General features: G+C 60.9%; 8 protein-coding genes across 8 annotated transcripts in view; 5 read left to right on the top strand and 3 right to left on the bottom strand.

Moving 5' to 3' along the window:
* The first annotated feature begins 13 nt into the window (after nucleotides 1-13).
* SPRG_10535 (hypothetical protein) lies at nucleotides 14-673 on the top strand. The gene is made up of 4 exons (XM_012350184.1): nucleotides 14-114; nucleotides 163-386; nucleotides 431-488; nucleotides 535-673. The coding sequence occupies exons 1-4, from the start codon at nucleotides 19-21 to the stop codon at nucleotides 610-612; spliced, it is 456 nt and encodes a 151-aa protein (XP_012205574.1). The 5' UTR covers nucleotides 14-18; the 3' UTR covers nucleotides 613-673.
* A 537-nt stretch (nucleotides 674-1210) lies between these two features.
* Nucleotides 1211-2753, bottom strand: SPRG_10534 (hypothetical protein). Its single transcript, XM_012350183.1, has one exon. It carries the CDS (start codon nucleotides 2746-2748, stop codon nucleotides 1237-1239), a length of 1512 nt encoding a protein of 503 aa, XP_012205573.1. The 5' UTR covers nucleotides 2749-2753; the 3' UTR covers nucleotides 1211-1236.
* A 448-nt stretch (nucleotides 2754-3201) lies between these two features.
* On the top strand, nucleotides 3202-4501 carry SPRG_10533 (hypothetical protein; the record flags this gene model as incomplete). The annotated part of the gene is made up of 7 exons (XM_012350182.1): nucleotides 3202-3327; nucleotides 3378-3489; nucleotides 3532-3711; nucleotides 3756-3925; nucleotides 3970-4193; nucleotides 4237-4294; nucleotides 4338-4501. 7 exons carry the CDS (start codon nucleotides 3202-3204, stop codon nucleotides 4416-4418), a joined length of 951 nt encoding a protein of 316 aa, XP_012205572.1. The 3' UTR covers nucleotides 4419-4501.
* Nucleotides 4502-4651: 150 nt separating this feature from the next.
* Nucleotides 4652-7584, bottom strand: SPRG_10532 (hypothetical protein; the record flags this gene model as incomplete). The annotated part of the gene is made up of 11 exons (XM_012350181.1): nucleotides 4652-4835; nucleotides 4859-4956; nucleotides 4997-5248; nucleotides 5293-5428; nucleotides 5473-5648; nucleotides 5689-5769; nucleotides 5800-6158; nucleotides 6203-6356; nucleotides 6395-6460; nucleotides 6503-6568; nucleotides 6610-7584. The coding sequence occupies 11 exons, from the start codon at nucleotides 7582-7584 to the stop codon at nucleotides 4652-4654; spliced, it is 2547 nt and encodes an 848-aa protein (XP_012205571.1).
* A 708-nt stretch (nucleotides 7585-8292) lies between these two features.
* SPRG_10531 (hypothetical protein) lies at nucleotides 8293-9699 on the top strand. Its single transcript, XM_012350180.1, has one exon. The coding sequence runs from the start codon at nucleotides 8422-8424 to the stop codon at nucleotides 9646-9648; it is 1227 nt and encodes a 408-aa protein (XP_012205570.1). The 5' UTR covers nucleotides 8293-8421; the 3' UTR covers nucleotides 9649-9699.
* Nucleotides 9700-9802: 103 nt separating this feature from the next.
* SPRG_10530 (hypothetical protein) lies at nucleotides 9803-11793 on the top strand. Its single transcript, XM_012350179.1, has 12 exons — nucleotides 9803-9930; nucleotides 9977-10057; nucleotides 10103-10186; nucleotides 10230-10359; nucleotides 10401-10482; nucleotides 10528-10624; nucleotides 10668-10755; nucleotides 10802-10888; nucleotides 10938-11076; nucleotides 11121-11181; nucleotides 11225-11505; nucleotides 11549-11793. The coding sequence occupies exons 1-12, from the start codon at nucleotides 9820-9822 to the stop codon at nucleotides 11736-11738; spliced, it is 1431 nt and encodes a 476-aa protein (XP_012205569.1). The 5' UTR covers nucleotides 9803-9819; the 3' UTR covers nucleotides 11739-11793.
* A 24-nt stretch (nucleotides 11794-11817) lies between these two features.
* SPRG_10529 (hypothetical protein) lies at nucleotides 11818-13240 on the bottom strand (the record flags this gene model as incomplete). Its single annotated transcript, XM_012350178.1, has 3 exons — nucleotides 12309-13240; nucleotides 12136-12265; nucleotides 11818-12086 (listed from the first exon to the last, which is right to left on the bottom strand). Exons 1-3 carry the CDS (start codon nucleotides 13224-13226, stop codon nucleotides 11818-11820), a joined length of 1317 nt encoding a protein of 438 aa, XP_012205568.1. The 5' UTR covers nucleotides 13227-13240.
* Nucleotides 13241-13702: 462 nt separating this feature from the next.
* SPRG_20924 (hypothetical protein) overlaps nucleotides 13703-16469 on the top strand; it is a gene marked incomplete at both ends in the record, with an annotated part of 3840 nt that continues 1073 nt past the window's right edge. Inside the window, 10 exons of the mRNA XM_012350206.1 lie at nucleotides 13703-14054; nucleotides 14097-14190; nucleotides 14243-14468; nucleotides 14512-14617; nucleotides 14663-14828; nucleotides 14871-14968; nucleotides 15016-15467; nucleotides 15511-15795; nucleotides 15847-15948; nucleotides 15996-16433. Of these exons, the coding sequence (XP_012205596.1) occupies nucleotides 13703-14054; nucleotides 14097-14190; nucleotides 14243-14468; nucleotides 14512-14617; nucleotides 14663-14828; nucleotides 14871-14968; nucleotides 15016-15467; nucleotides 15511-15795; nucleotides 15847-15948; nucleotides 15996-16433 (2319 nt within the window). The remainder of the gene's footprint in view (nucleotides 14055-14096; nucleotides 14191-14242; nucleotides 14469-14511; nucleotides 14618-14662; nucleotides 14829-14870; nucleotides 14969-15015; nucleotides 15468-15510; nucleotides 15796-15846; nucleotides 15949-15995; nucleotides 16434-16469) is intronic.

The raw sequence follows: 16469 nt of genomic DNA, 5'->3' as shown, positions 1-16469 counted from the left end.
GGCGGTGATGCTGCTGCGATGGAGAAGGTGCTTCCGATCTTCCAGGTCATGGGGCAGAACATCCGCCACATGGGCGGCGCGGGTGCTGGCCAGCACACCAAGATGGTCAACCAGGTGCGTCGACTCGTCTGGTTGACCGCTCGTTGATGTTGGAAATGGTAGATTTTGATTGCGACCAACATGATTGGGATGGTCGAGGGCCTTCTCTACGCGCACAAGGCGGGCTTGGACTTGAACGAAGCGATCGCGGCGGTTGGCGCCGGCGCTGCGGGCTCGTGGTCCATCAACAACCTTGGTCCTCGCATCGCCCGCCGCGACTTCAACCCGGGCTTCATGGTTGAGCACTTTATCAAGGACCTCGGTATCGCGCTCAAGGAGTCCCAGACGTACGTGATTCGTATTTGAGATCGTGCCATGCATTCGTGCGTAGGATGGGCTTGGCACTGCCGGGTCTTGCGCTCGCCAACCAGCTGTACCTTGCCGTGCAGGTACGACCGAACCACAATACGTTGAGTGCTGTCTCGTGGCTTGTAGGCGCAAGACAACGGCGGAAAGCTTGGGACGCATGCGCTCATGCTCGCTTTGGAGCGGCTCAACAACGTGCATCCGTGACGCAGAGTTGGAAAACGAGGGTTTTGCCGTGAATTTAATACCGCCCTAGCACTGTCGACACTGCTGTCTGCACTTTGTTGGTTGAACGAGTCGCCTTTCGTGGCACTGTTGGAACGGCTACTTCCCGAGGTCGTGCATGGTGCAGTGTGCACATAAACAAGACGATGTCAAAGCGCATGTGCCAACCTCATCCGCAAGAGGCCACAGCCTGCGCGCTGCGGCCCCAGATCCTCATGAGCGTACAAATGGTCATATGTGGTTGTTTGTGGCATATACCACAAATAGATATAGAAATGCTAATAACGCTGGGTGTACGGCTCTAACGCCGACGTGAAGTAGCATTCTGAGTTCTCCAAGGTGTCCTCTATCGTCATGCGAAGTATGAGCGATTTCATTTTCAACCTTGAATTCGCGCACGAAGCGCCTCGGCTCGACGTGCGCCGAGCTGAAATACGCGTGATTGGTCCAAATGATTTAGAATCAGCCAATGAAATCACTTTAAAATGGTGCTTCGCGCCATCAAGACCAGCTCGCATTCCTTGTGAGTGAGAAAAGGCTCTCATGCCACCGACATTTGCAATATGAATACAAGGACAACCGGCGGTTCGTTGATCGGTTTCTACGTTATTGCGCCAGGGCAATGTACGCGTCCGGCGCGATGATATCTTTGTTGTAGATCGCGTAGGCTTCCAGAAGGCTCTTGGACGCGTCGTGGAACGGCCCGAGGCGCGCATTTGCGTACGCGGCCATGCGCTCAGGCGTGTACGTGTTGGTGTCGCCCACCAATGGTCGCAGCTCTGCGTCGTAGTTGGTCACGCAAAAGAACACGATCGCTTGGCGGCGGCGCAGAATCGAAGGGTGCACGGGCCGCGCGATGCGGTGCAGCGTCGCCTTGAGCCGGCCGTTGGACCAGCGCTCCATGATCTGTCCGAGGTTCACGAGGAACGACGGCGGCGCGTCGGGCGCTGCGTCCGCCAGCGCAATCCAGCGCAAACTATGCGGCTCGTGCGCGTCGTACGTCGGGTTGAGCACCTGGAGGCAGGCCGTCCCGCTCGCCCCGTCGGACGCGTCATGGGACAAGATCGTGACGCTCGTGACGTCACCGTGCGCCGGCAAAATCGCGTTCGCAGCCACGTTGCTGTCGTCTTCGAAGCGGAGACTCGTGAGGTTGAGGCTGCTCGCGTGGTCTTTCGAGAGCTTTGTGAGCGACTCAGGGTCCTCGAGCTCCAGAATTTGCCCAAACATGCGCAGCAGCTTTTGCGCCAAGTCGTCCACGGTCGCGTAGTAGGCCGTCACCGCCGGGCGGAACGTTGGCGCGATGGCCGGCGCGGGCCACGGCACCTGCGGGTCCGGCGCCTGCGCAAAGTGCGTCGGGTTGGCGTAGTACGCGCCTCGCGGCGGCGCGCTCGGGTCAAAGTCGGGCCGGACGCACGACCACGACTCGCGGCCGCCGGCGTTGTACGCACTCGTGTTGCCGCGGAAGCCCGTGCTGCAGAACGACGCGTTGGTCTTTTGGGTCGCAGCCTTCGAGGCCGTGGCTTTCTCTGCATCCGAGAGCGCGAAGAACGCGCGCGTGGCGTCATGGGCCTCTCGGACGACGTCGACGGGAAAGTTCTTCCACGTGACGCGGAGGAAGCCGAGCGTCGCGCACTGCGCGCGGATCGCGTCGAGCACGTCGGGCGACGTCGGGTCCGAGATGTCGACGGTCGGAACGTGCAGCACGGGGAGGAAGAAGGACCGGTACGCGCGGGCAATGGTCGAGATCGGCGGCGCCGTCGTCGTCGCGACCGCGGCCGAGAGCTCCCAGCCGTAGACGTCGACGTCCGGCGACCACTCGTAGCCCGACGACGCCGGGACGCAATGACGCGACGCATCTGCGTCCCAATGCGCCTGCGACGTGTAGCGCACGGAGGCGGCGACGATGATGTGGCCCACGATGCGCAGACCGGGCGTCGTCGTCAGGTCGACTTGGTCCGGCACGGCCGACTGCCGCACCGAGCCTGCGGGCGACTCAAGGAGCCAGATGCGCTGGCCAATGAGGTGGTCGGGACACGGGTACCGGCGCGTCTCGACCGTCTTGCGGCCCGCGAGGATCCAGTCGCAGTACGGCGCTTGGCACTCGAGGAGGACGTCCATGTTGCTGTTTGGGGAATGCATCATCACGTGAAAATCTTCATTTCTCACGTGAAAAACGGCAAGAGCGCCACGCATACGTATCCTGATTGAGAGCTCGGCGCAAACGCCATCGTAGACGTGGGTCGTCCTGGCACATGGTTGATGTTGACTCGCAGTGGAGCTGTCTTGAACGGCCAATACCAACCGTTGCTTCCTCCTACAGTAGCCATGCTTCGACCATTCCATGCAATAATGAGCATACTGTCGAGTGCAGATTACAAGCAGCTACGACACATGTCAAGTGAATAGTACGAGCGAATACTTGTGCCATGGCAATGGCGGCTGGTGGTGGCATGAAAGCCGCGCGGACATTGTGCTAGCTTGGTGACAACCATGCATGACAACCGAGAAGTGAAAAACCTACGTGTGAAATGCACACCCACCGGATATGCAACACACGTGTTGTATCCGGATATGTTGATCCTCGGACGTTCACCAGAAATCATTTGGACGGCCAAGACGATCATCAAGAAGATGACGATGCGCATTGGGTTCATTGGCACGGGCATCATGGGCAAGAGCATGTGCGAACACATCCTCGTACAGCCGCCTCCTCCACGCGATGGGGCTCTTACATTGTATCTGCGCAGAACGCCGGCTACACGGTCACGGTCTTCAGCCGCACGCCCAGCAAGTGCGACAGCCTCGTGGCCAAGGGCGCCACGTACGCGCCGACGCCAGCCGCCGTCGCCGCGCAGTCGGGTCCGACAAACTCTATCCAAGCACGCCTCATGCTGGTTGTAGACGTTGTGTTTACGATTGTCGGCTACCCGAGCGACGTGCGCCAGGTCATTTTGGGCGACCAAGGCGTGCTCTCGACGCTCTCGCCCGGTGGCATCGTTGTGGACATGACGACGAGCGAGCCGTCGCTGGCCAAGGAGATCTACGCTGCCGCCCAGGCCAAGGGCGTCTCGTGCATTGACGGTACAGTACAACGGTACCGGTCATGAGGCTGGACGGTCACATAGCACCTGCCTCGGGCGGCGACGTCGGCGCCAAGGAAGCCCGCTTGTCCATCATGGTCGGCGGCGACGCTGCTGCGCTCGAGAAGGTTCTGCCGCTCTTCAACGTCATGGGCAAGAACATCCGCCACATGGGCGGCGCGGGTGCTGGCCAGCACACCAAGATGGTCAACCAGGTACAGAGCCTTCAGCCTGCAGCGCCGTCTAAGATGCTTTCTAGATTCTGATTGCGACCAACATGATTGGTGTCGTGGAAGGCCTCCTGTATGCGCACAAGGCGGGCTTGGACTTGAACGAAGCGATTGCGGCCGTCGGCGCCGGCGCTGCGGGCTCGTGGTCCATCAACAACATGGGCCCGCGCATCGCTCGCCGCGACTTTAACCCGGGCTTCATGGTCGAGCACTTCATCAAGGACATGGGCATCGCGCTCAAGGAGTCCCAGACGTACGCTCTCAGTCGTGTTCGCTCGTTCCTCACCGTCTCTTAGGATGGGCTTGGCGCTGCCGGGTCTTGCGCTCGCCAACCAGCTGTACCTTGCCGTGCAGGTAGGTGCAACTCAATCACTCCATACTGAAAGCTTTCCGATAGGCGCAAGCCAACGGCGGCAAGCTCGGGACGCAAGCCCTCATGCTCGCTTTGGAGCGACTCAACTGCATTCAGCACTCGTAAAGAAGAAGTCTGTCGCGTCTTCAAGACTTGTTTCGATGCTACACCCGAACGCTACGAAGAGCTCTACGAAGTAGGGCTCGAACGCTACGAAGAGCTCTACGAAGTAGGGCTCGAACGATGCAGGTTGTGTGTCGCGATGCGATTGGCTCGTCAACATTGCAGCTCGCCTCGGAGGACGCCACGTCATCTTACTGGTGACCACAGAGAAACAAAAAGGGCATTATAAGAAAGGGCTACGTCAAAAGAAGCGGTTGGCGTTGGCTCGGGGGCCCATCGGAAGCAAAGGTAAAGAAGCGCGTCCACTCGGAGACGGCCGTCTCGTCCTCAAAGAGAACATCCCGTCCACGCACCAAGCGCCCGATGACCTCGTCGCGCAGTGCGCGCTTCGACGCGAGCTGGATCGCGCGGCGCACGTAGCTGCCGACGGTCGCGTCACGCACACGTCGGCGACGCCGACCTCCTCGAGCATGGCGGCCGCGAGGCGCGTGCGCCAAAAGGCTTTCGGCAGCGTCACGATCGGGATGCCTTCTCGGAGCGCCTACGCTATCTCAATCGTCTCTCGACACTATTTGCTGTACGTGGATGGTCGGCTGGACGCGCGGGGTGTAGAGCGGCTGGAGCACGACGTCCGCGCCGCGCATCAAGACGCGCATCGAGAACTCGAGGCGACTAAACTGGACGCGAGGGCTGTGGAGGCCAATGCGCTCGAGCAGCTGTCTCTCGAGCGTCGCGGACTGGTCCGCGGAGGCAATCAGCACGCACGCAGACCCGTCGAGCCGCAGCAGCCGCTTGATGGCGACGACCATGTCGGCGTGCATCGACACAATGTCCTAGCAGCAGCATCCATTTCGCGTTGGAGATCCGAAGTTCGTACGCTCGGCAGGATGTAAACGCGCATCAGGTCGTCGACAGGCCAGTCGAATATCTGCTTGAGGACCGTTCGGACGCCTTGGACCGTCGCCGCGGGCACTGGCGCGGGCTCGTGGGCCGGAACGAAGAGGCCGAAGCCGCTACATGGCGATCATTATGAAGCGTGTGTCGCCAAGCAACGCACGTGAGTGGGAAGAGCGCCTCGGTGTAGTGGTCTTCGTGCCCCGCTGCCTCGAGCGTCGACGTCAGAGCGTAGTCGATGGTGGGCACGCCCGACGTCTCTGGGAGGCCGTACCACACGGCCTGGACGGTAGCGAGGCGCAGCAAGCTCAGCGCATACGTCGTCGCGTCGTCGCCCAGCTATTTCAGTGGGAATTCACTTGTACGAGGAGTGACGTACGCTGGGGTAGACGAGCACGTCGATGCTGCAGCTGCGGATGATGGCGGCGGCCTGCGCCACTGCGTCGGCGACCACGACGATCTACGACGGCCCGTGGGATCACGCAATCACCCTCGCGCGTACGTGTTCGATATAGTCGGCCGCGCCGTCTTCCTTGGCGTCGAGCGTAAACAAAAACACCTCAAAGCGCTGCGTGTCGAGCTGCTGGATGAGCGCAGAGAACGTCTCGCGGAGCCACGAGGCGCGAGCGAGTCGCCCGACAAAGCCGACGCGCGTGCGCGTGAGGTTCGCGACGGCGCCAAAATGCGGCGAGTCGAAGCGCTGCGCTGCCACCTGCCTCGAACCCGCGGGCAGCAAGCCCCGAAAGGCGTCTGCTATCTTGGCGCGCAGATGCTTGTTGTTGCGCAGGTGCGCGTGCAGCGGAAGCGCGAGGCTGAAGCGCCGGCGTGACGGAGCCATGTCATCGGGTTCTGCATCGCAAATGATGAGTTTCGAGCGACGAGACAGGGCGTACGCAGGTCGGTGAGCGCGTCGAGGCTGGCTTCCATGGCGGCGCGCACGGCATCGACTGAGCGGTCGTCACTCGGGTGGATCCATGGCAGCACCAGCGCGCGGAGAACCTGGATGTAGCTGAACGGCTTGCCCTGCGTGATGGCCAGCGCTTGCGCCTAAAATGGCGTTAGCTCCCTTCGCACGCGGATGCGACCTTGTCCAGCAAGGCCGCGCTGCCTTCCGCGTCGCCCTGGTGCTCGCGAGCGACCGCGGCGTACACCTACGCAGGTCGGCTTTGGACTGAAGAATATCGAGTGAGTACCATCGCAGGAACCACGTCGGGCTCTACGATCGCGTACTGATCGAGCGCCGCGTCCACGTCGTAGGCCTAGACACGATGTGAGGCAACGTCAGGTGCAATCTGCGTACGCGCCAAAAGAGGTTGCCAGCAGCAATGCGAAACTGCGCGTCCGTGGGCCAGCGCTCGAGAGCGGTGCTCAAGCACTGCTGCGCGTTATGGATCTCTTCAAAGTCGATGAAGACCGAGCACAGGCGCCCGACAGCTTCGTACGCGATCGCGTCGTCTTGCAGATCGTCGAGGCGATGGACGACCGCGCGGAGCTCCGGCAGCGCGGCCTCGAGGTACCCGTGGTCTTGCAAGACCGAGCCAAGATTCATTTGCGCTAAAACAAAGTTGGGGTCGAGCGCGATGGCGCGGCGCCAGTGGTCCAGCGCAGCATCCAGCTGTCCCTTGCGGCGCAGAGAGATCGCGAGGAGGTTGTGGTACATGGCGTGCGACGGGTTGCGCTGCAGCGCCGCGCCCAACACCGAGATCAACGTCTCGTCTTGCTTGGCCTTGACCAGCACGACAATGTACGCGTACGTGGCACCTTCGTGGTCGGGCACTTGGGCGAGGATGCGTTCGTAAACGGCCATGGCCGCCTCCAGCTGGCCATCGGTGTACAGGTGCTCGGCCGCCTCGAGCGCTGCCTCGACCGTGACGTAGCCGTGCTCGAGAGGCACGGCAGCCACGCGAAAGTGGCGCAGCGACATGGCGATGACGTTGCCGCGGTCGACGAGCTGCACGTTGACGTGGTAGCGGGTGCCGGGCTCGAGGTTTGTCGCGTGGAACGTCGTCATGTTGGTCTGCTCAAAGCAGTTTTCGCTCAGATTCGAGCTCTGCCGGCGAGCGACGGGCGCAACGCCGACGCAGACCTGTGGGTTCTCGAGGGCTCGCGACGGCTCGCGCACGACGATGCCGATGCTGAGGCTCGACGACTCGAGCACCTGGTTCTGCGTCGGCGAGAGGATCTCGATCGGCGGCGAATGCAGCGCCGCGAAGATCGCATCGTGCGGCGACTCGGCGCGGCAGAAGGCCGCGAGCAGCAGCAGCCGCCACATCATCTTTCGCCAAGTTGAAGGAGTGGCGTTCGAAAAAACGTGTGGCAAAAGTGCGCGAACCTCCGGCGCGCACTTGAAGTGCATCCATTCATGTCAGAATGTCCAAGGGGTGAATCATCGCAATCGGACCAATACAAAGTAAATTTGTTCGAGAAGGTCGAAACAGGCTCGTAAAGCGAGGTTTCTGCTCTTTGTCCGCACAGGATTCTGTTCGAAACGGCTGGTGGGTTCCGAAGATCGCGTTATCAAGGGAGCGACGAGAGCGATGCATTGACTCCATCTATCCGCGTCTCTAGATTCTCTAGGTATCTCTAGGCACACGCTCTCTTTTGCATGAATTTGCTGCCACTTAAAGCGCCATCAGGCTCCTTCGGCACATGCAATGCAAACTGCGGCCCAAGTGCGCGCACTGGAAACCGCCTCTCAAACGACCAAAGATCTGTCCAGTTTGATGTCCAGCCAATCAGCGTGCCCTGACTCGTCTCTGTCACTCTCCATTTCAGCCAATCACAGCCACGTGACGACAGCGCGTCAGAATCTCACTTGGCCACGAGCCGGGAATCACTTGCCACCCGGCGTGACTCGATCGGCGACGCTGGGGCGGGATCGATGACGTCATCCAAAGCGCCAATCACGAGGCTTTATCATTTCTGCACCAATCAAACGCTGGAACAACTTTGCAGGAGCCAATCACGTGCGACTTCGTAGGGTTCTTGGTGCTTGAGCTACAAGCGGCCACGTTGAACCTCGTACAGTACTGTGCCAAGCTCGCTCGTCGACGACACCGTCCGCAGTCACGGACTTGCAGTGATCCAGCAACTACGAACTCATAGCAATCAGATGACTGCCCGTCCATCCAGCTACTCCTTTGCCTGCTCCGGCTGGCTCAAGACCTACCACTTTGGCGTCGCCAAGGCGCTCCAGGACCTCGGCCTCCACCGCGACGCGACTGTCCTCGGCTCGTCCGGCGGCTCGCTCGCAGCGCTCGGCCTCGCGCTCGACGGCGATTTCGATGCTATGGTGCACGGCGTCGTCAACGACTTTGTGCCTCTCGCCCGGGCGTCGCTCGCTGGCGCCTGCAACGTGCGCGCCTACCTGCGCGAAGCCGTCCGTCGGTATGGCAACTTTGAGCGCATCACGGAGCTCAACGAGACGCAAAAGTGCATCGTTGTCTACTCGAGCATCTCCAAGTGGCGCTCGCGCCGCGTGAGCACCTTCTCGGACGCCGAGCATGGCGTAAGTGCGGTGCTGGCGTCGTGCTGCGCGACGCCGATCGCCGGCTTCCCATTCCACCTCAACGGCGAGTGGGTCTTCGACGGCGGCATCTTTGACTTCCAGCCCGTCGTGGACGAGACGACGGTCACGGTCAGTCCGTTCTACTGCACGCAGGCCGACATCAAGCCGTCCCAGTACGTGCCCATGTGGTGGGCCGTGTATCCGCCGGCGCCCGAGAGCATCCAGTGGCTCTACGAACTCGGCAAGGCCGACGCCTACGCCTGGGCCAAGAAGAAGGGCTTTACGACCCGCGCCGTGGTCCCGCCTGTCCGGTGGGGTGCGCATGCGTACCGCACGAGCCTCGGGCGCTTCCTCGGGTACAAGTTCCTCGAAAACAAGATCCTCGACGTCCTCTTTGTGACGGCGGTCGTCGCGCTCTGGAAGCCGTTGGCGTTCGGCCTCCTCTACGCTGAGCTCTGGATGCGCGCGGTGCTCAGCGCCGGCCATGCCGCGGCGTATGCCTTTGCGACCGCCGGCCAATGGACGCTGACTGCTGTCCTGGCCGTCATGATGGGCTTCTTTGCCATCAGCGCTTTGGCCCCATACGGCGTCAACGCGCTCTTGGGGCCCGTGCTCTGCTTCCTCCTCGGCGCATTCTCGTCGTCCGGGCGCCTCGAGATGGGAGCGGCGGTCGACAAGTGGCGGCAGTGCGTCACGTGCGTCCAGATCGCGTGCAGTATGTCACTCTTCCTGCGCTCGATCCCGATCGTCGGCGCGTCGGTCCACGTCAAGAAGCACAAGTACCTCGTCGAGCACTCGCTCGTCTACCGCGTCATCACGCACTGCGTGTAAGCGCGTCCTATCTAATCTAATCAACTTAACCCGCTTTGTATTCGGCTCAAACTCAAATCTCAATCTCAAGACGGCATTCGAATAAATACGCGGTGCGATCTCAAAATAGATTCGTGATGCATTTGAGTCGCCCGTCTAATTTTACGAGTTGCCATGCCCCGCCTGAGCCTCATGGACGTCCAGCTAATGCTGCCGGCGCGAAGCGTGCGCTACATCGCCAAGCGCCTCCGCCCCGCGCGCCGCAACGCGATCCAGCCCCGCGACGAGCTCTACCGGTCCCAGGTGCGGCATGAGATGCATACGAGTCTGGTTCCAACACGCGGTCTAGCTCAAGCAGCGCATGCTGGTCAACGACGAGCTGTGGCAAACAACCGTCACCGAGCTGCAGCGCATCAACCGCCTCAAAAACGTGCGCTTTGGATTCGCGACATGCTCTCCATGTATCTAAGACTAGATGTACGCGAGCCAGCGCCGCATTGAAAACTGGATCGGCGTCCTCGCTTTCATAAGCATCCTCGGCGAGTCGGCCATCATGAAGGTACACTACCAGATCGTATGGATCTACTCAGAGTCCACTGCAGCTGTACTGGAGCTATGCCTCGTGGGTGAACGGACTCCCTGACGCAGAGACGGCGGCGTCGCTGACCCTTACGAAAGCCTTTCTCACGGTCGTCACGGTGACGCTGGTCGTGCTCATCTACTTTCGCTATGGTGAACTCTCCCCATCGCTACCACCCATGAACGACCAGTAGACGGCATTTGCGCCATCGAGGTGACCTCGGGACAGCTCGACCCGCGCACGCGCCTCTACCACCGCGCGTTCACGAAGCGCTGGTGCGTTCCGCTTGCTTACTCGCATGGGCCTCTTCATGTGCGCAGGCTCTACATGCTGGAAACGATCGTGTTCGTTGTGCACATGCTGCCGCGCCTCGACTACACCGTGCTCGTGCATCAGTACATCTCGGCCGCGACCGAGGTAGGTGCCTGCGACGAGGCGCCTCGTGTCTTACTCATCGCAGGGAGCGATCGAGTCTGTGTGCGCGACCGGTCTCCTCCGCGACCAAGGCCATTGCTATGTTGAGATCGCGTACAACCTCAACCAGTTTGGTGCGGCCGCTTGCCGACGTTGAATATCGTGCGATGAGCTGCATAGGGCTCGTCGTGCTCGTGCGCGTCTACGTCTTTGGGCGCCTCGTGCGCAACGTCCTCGGCTTCAACACCAACAGCATCGCGTTCCTCGGTACGTCCGGTTCCTTGAACGCCAGAAAGCAACGAGCGGTCGGCCGTAGGGGCGATCCACAACGTCAAGTCGTCATCGCCGTTCTTCTCCATCAAGTACCTCTTCCACGTGTACCCCGCGGCCTTTGCCTCGCTCGCGCTTCTCGTCAACCTCATCCTGACCTCGATTGCGATCATCCAGATCGAAGGGTACCATCACTCTGGCTTGAAACCGATCGTCATTCGCGGCGTAGCACGCTCAACCCGAACGTGACGTCGTTTGCGGATGCGTTGTGGATCTCGATCGTGACGATGGTGCGTCGACACACCCGTCGCCACCTCATGCGACGGCGTGTAGGCGACGGTGGGCTATGGCGAGGTCGTGCCCATTACGACTGCCGGGCGCTTCTTTTGCCTCATTGGCGGCGTCCTCGGCGGCCTCGTCTTCAATTCGCTGCTCCGCGTCGTGTTTGTCGACGCGCTCATCATCACGCTTGCCGAAGAAGACACCATGCGCACCATCACCGAGCGCGCCGACACGGTGTGTGCGCGCGACAATGCCGCGGCCGTCATGCAGACGATCTGGCGCTGCCAGCGCGCCAGCGTCGACAAGCACAAGGTCACGCTGCGCCTTCACGCGTACGACGACTAGGACCTTATTCATTCGATCGATCGATCGTAGGCTCATGGCGACCGCGCGGCGCATGCGCCTGGCCTCGCGCAAGGCCTCCAAACACGTGCGAAAGGTGCTCGACGACTGCGCAGCGCGCGTCGAGCCAGAGCTCACGCAAACGACCGACGCAACGAGCGCGCTCGAGACGTTGATTCAAAAGCTCGAGCGGGTAGCGACGGTCCTCGGTAGTAGTAGTTAGTCGATGTGCTTACGTAAGCGAACGTGGCTGGCGACAGCCACTGCATTTGACGGCATCGCTGGGATTGGCGCTGGCACATCTAGACACGCATTGTGAGATGCAGCCTCGTCGAGGAGTTGTACAGTGGGCAGAGCCAGTCGGTCGGAAAGAGCTCGCTGCGCGCGGTGGGTCGGATGCGGGGCTGCTTGCACTCGTCGCAGGCGCTGCGCCAGCAAGAAATCTCGCGGCGGCAGGTTGCGCACGTCCAGAGCGTCCTCGGCATGTACATCTGCGCCGTTAAGAGCGCGGAGGTGGCGGCATCCAGCAGCCGCGCGTGAAGCACCGGCAGATGCGGCCGCGCCTGCTTGTCTATCGCATATTCGTGCGTCAGAGGGCAAACGCGCGCAGTCGATCGCACTGTGAAGGGCATCGACGGCGTCGACTGCGCCTTGGGCCGTCGTGAAGCGAAGGATGCCGTCGCCGCGCGGCCGGCGCGTCCGGTAGTTGAGGTAGACGTCGATGACGGGAAAGTGCGTCGCTGGGTCCGTCTGTGTGATTCGCGTGAGCGCAAAGAGCAGTGATGGTTGGTACCTCGAGACCAAACGATTCGCACAGCTCCTGCAAGACCGCCTCCGTGACGTTGTGGTTGAGCTGCGTGAGATAGACGGTCCGCGCGAGTGGTGGCTCGTCCCGCGGCAGCGCTTCGTCGTCGCCATCTTCGTCGTCCGACGACACTGCGGCCGAGAGAATGTCGTGGAGGCGCGGCCGCTTCGGGCCAGGCTCGGCGTCGCTCGGCGCCTTATCGCTACCAGGCTCATGTGCTGCACCGAGAGCACGACTCGCTTCTGTGCCCGTCGACGACGGCGCCGAGGACGCTGGTGCTGGCGATTCCCCAGCGAGCGCCGCCTGGCAGCGTGGCGCGTCGACAAAACACTGCGCCATGAGCGCCGCTCGAAGCTCTTTCCACACGTGAGTATCGTAGTCGATGACGGAGAGTCCGCACAAGTCCTTGTCTCCGACGATCGCCAAGCGCAGGGCTGGCAGCAGCTCGTCCACAAGTCGGACGACCGTCGCTGGCTCGTCGCCTGCCGCAGCAGCGAGTGACGCGAGGATTGCCGCTGCGGAGCTCGGGGAAAAGCGCTGCAGCAGGTGCTGGTATGCGTCGTAGCAGGACGTCAGCGTGGCCATGGTCCGCTGCAGGGATGGGTCGACTGCCGACGCAAGGTACACGCGAGCGCGGGCGTGGAGCTGCTCTTGATAGAAGACGTGCAAGGCTTTGAACTGGGCGTAGCGCTGCGCAGCATCGGCGTCGACCGGCTCGACGACACTGTCCCTCGCCTCGAGCTGGGCGATCGCCGCCGCAAAGGCCGCTGGGTCGTCAAAGGTTGCCTCCATGTAGTACGTCGCGTAGCCCAGCGCCGTCGCCGACGTCATGAATTCGGCCTGCCACGCGCTAAAGCCGGCGCGATCCACGAGCACGGGACCGTCAAAGCGCGGTACCTCAGCCATGCTCCACGTTGTTGGCCAATCTGCAAAATATGCATTTTTAACACTCAGCTAGCCATGGCGCCACTTCATGCATGGCGACCGCTTCTCAAACTCTCCCGTCCATCGCGCCCATTGAGTCTGGCTAGTGTAGGCTCTAAGCCTCGTCGCTCTCGCAGCGTTCTCAGATGGCAGCGATCGGCCTTGCGATTTGCCGCATTTACACGTAAAAAGACGACCCAATACGGTAATTTTGATCGAATTTGACGGAGCCTCTTTCGCTACCTTGCTTTCCATGTCGACGAGGTGGCAAAGTTGATGAGGCAGCCAGGTGCAACGTTGATCCAGCATCGCGGAGCGTGGCTTGTGCTCGTTGGAACCTCTATCAATGCATGAACATATTCAATCTTGGAGGTTTCGGCACCGCGAGGGTATACAAAGAGCAAGAGAGTACCGCGCGCCTGAAACTGGATAGTTCCGTTGCTCACAGCGTAGAGGCCATGACGACGCCGTGGACGCCCGCGGGCGAGGCCGCGTACCGGGCGCTCGTGCTGCAGCGCAACCAGAACCCGTCGCCGGTCGACGAGGAGGCCGCGTACGAGACCATGGCGCCCGAGCCCCACTCGAGCACCGGCCTGCGCATCCCGCTGCCGCAGGTCGTGCGCCGACTCCTCACCGACACGATGGTCTCGACCGACCGCGAGCCGTACGAGGACCAGACGACGCCCACCAACGTCCTCACGGACGTCGTCGACAACCACACGATCGCTATCAACAAGGAGGCGCTGCGCAAGTCCATGGTCAACTCGACCATCACGAACGCGTCGGCAGGCCGGCGTCGGCGCCCCAACGGTACGACCAGCAGCCTGCAGCATACCTATCGCCTGTGCGTAGACCTGCCCAACTTCCCCGTCCCGCGCGTGACGATCCAAGAGACGCAGCGCTACACGTTCGCCCTCATCTTGCGCAATACGAAGCAAGTCGCTCGGTACAGCGGCTGCTGCTCGCTCCTCATGATAGCTCATGGAGAGACCATGTAGGCTGTACAAGTCGCGGCTGCGCGGCGTGACGGACCCCGTGACGCGCGCGCACTTGACGCCAGCCGACATTTCAGCGCACGTTGCCGCGCTGCAGCAAAAGTGCTTGCGGCGGCTCGTCCAGTCGGGCCTCGGCGTCATCTTGCTCGACAATGACATTTACGTCGAGGAGCGGGACGTGACGCATGCGCAGACGGACAACATTTGCATCCTCGTCGACCCGTACAAGGTAGCAACCACGACGGAAGCCTCGGGTCTCATGCGTTGCGTAGAGCAAAGGGCTGCTGCACCTCGAGTTCATGCGCGAGAAGGACGAGTTTGCGATTGCCCAAGGCAACGCGACGTCGCGGCTCGGTGAAGCGCGCCTGCCGATCACAGGTAGCGTATCTCTGCGCGTCCTCTTCCAACTGATGACCCTCGCAGGCTCCAAGGACATTTGCTTCTCGCCGGCGCTCGAGCTCCAGCTCACGCACAACATCATCCGAAACGCGCTGCGCGACTACGACCAGGACGAGGCGACGATCGACCGGCAGTGCATCCCGACCGTCGACGACGTGATCCACGCCGTGTTTCCGCTGCACGACAAAAAGTGCGTTGTGACGTAAGATATGGCGCTGACGCGTGGATGTAGGTTTAGCAAGGACTTTTTCGAAATGTACCGCAAACGCACGTTCCAATTCAAGTGGGGCCGCACGATCACGGGTAACTCGGAGCGCTGGGCCATTGAAGGTATTGCCATCGTATTTTGTATCAATCTGTCAAGAATATGTTCGTAGAGCTGCGTCTGCATTTTGGCGAGCGCATTGCGTTCCTCTTTGCGTTCATGCACATTTACACCAAGGCGCTGGTCCCGATCGTGGTCATCGGCACCGTCTACTACATCACGTGCCGGTACTTTGTCTCGCAGTCGTGGAGCGTCTACATGATTGGCCTCTCGGTCTTTGGCTTTGGCATTGCGACGATCTGGGCGCCGATTCTGCTGCACGTGTGGGGGCGCGAGACGCGGCTCCTTGTCGAGAAGTGGAACCTCGGCGGGTACAAGCAGACAGTGTTTGAAGCCAACGAAGAAAACTCCAACTACCAGTACACGTGGGAGCAGAACATGCTCACGCAGCAGTGGGAGAAGACGCCGAAGCACGGGAAGCTCGAGATGCTCCGGACCACCATGGGTCTCTTTGTGGTCGTGAGCTGCATCGTCCAGTGCATTTTGCTGCTGCCGTTCATCCAGGTGCGTTTCTATTGATGTCGTTGGACCGACGATCTGTGTCTAGTGGTACGTCTACGCCAAGCAACTGCCCATGTGCAGCGACTGTCGCGCGGGGCTTACCAAGAACCCAAAGCCCACCGACCTGTCGATTCTCGACTGCGTGTATTTCGTCACGTGCTTCAATTCGGAGACGTCGACGATCGGGTCGGACCGCTGGGTTTACATCCTCGCACAGGGCATCGCGCTCGGCCTCGTCATCGACGTCATTTTTTTCGAGTTTTTCAACTGGCTCTCGGCCAAGTTTGTCGAGTGGGAAAACTGCGAGAAGAAATCCGAGTACGAAGCACGGGTATAACTTTGACGCGGGTATACACTCGCTCTAACTCGTCGTTTCGCGTAGCTCATCCACCGGTCGTTTGTGTTTGTGTGGTCCAACTGGTTCTTCTGGTTCCTCTTCCTCGCGTTCGTGTACCTGCCGTTCGGCGACACGATCAGCCAAAAGGTATCAACTTGATACTTGTTTTGCATGAAATTTTTCAACTGCGTTAGTTTATGGTCGACATTGTCGGTCTCGTCGGGTGGACGTGGACGCCAGGGGTGCTGACGATCGACACGCTCTTTGTGACGCCGCTCGTCGTGACGCAGTTTCTCAACATGACGCTCGAGACGCTGGTGCCGTACCTCATGAAGAAGTACCGCGGAAGGCCCTTCAGCATGCGCAAGTGGTTCAGCACGTGGAACTGCACGCTGCGCCGCGACAAGCGCAAGCACATGCAGCGCGCGACCGACAACAAGTCGGCGCGCAAGCTCGCGGCCGACGTCTCGGCCGTCACGCGCTTCTTTGTGCCCGTCCTCGAGCGCTCGGACGACGACAACCAGCACACGGCGTACGAGATTGTGGCCGAGTCGACGCTGCCGGTCTTTGATCCCAAGTTTGACTACCTCGACGCGGCCATTCAGTTTTCCTATGTCGTCATGTTCTCGGTCGTCTGGCCGCTTCTGCCGATTCCGGCCTTTCTCAAC

The sequence above is a fragment of the Saprolegnia parasitica genome (genome assembly GCF_000151545.1).
Source record: "Saprolegnia parasitica CBS 223.65 unplaced genomic scaffold supercont2.62, whole genome shotgun sequence".
NCBI classification, from domain to species: domain Eukaryota; phylum Oomycota; class Saprolegniomycetes; order Saprolegniales; family Saprolegniaceae; genus Saprolegnia; species Saprolegnia parasitica.
This window is presented reverse-complemented; position numbering and strand designations above follow the sequence as displayed.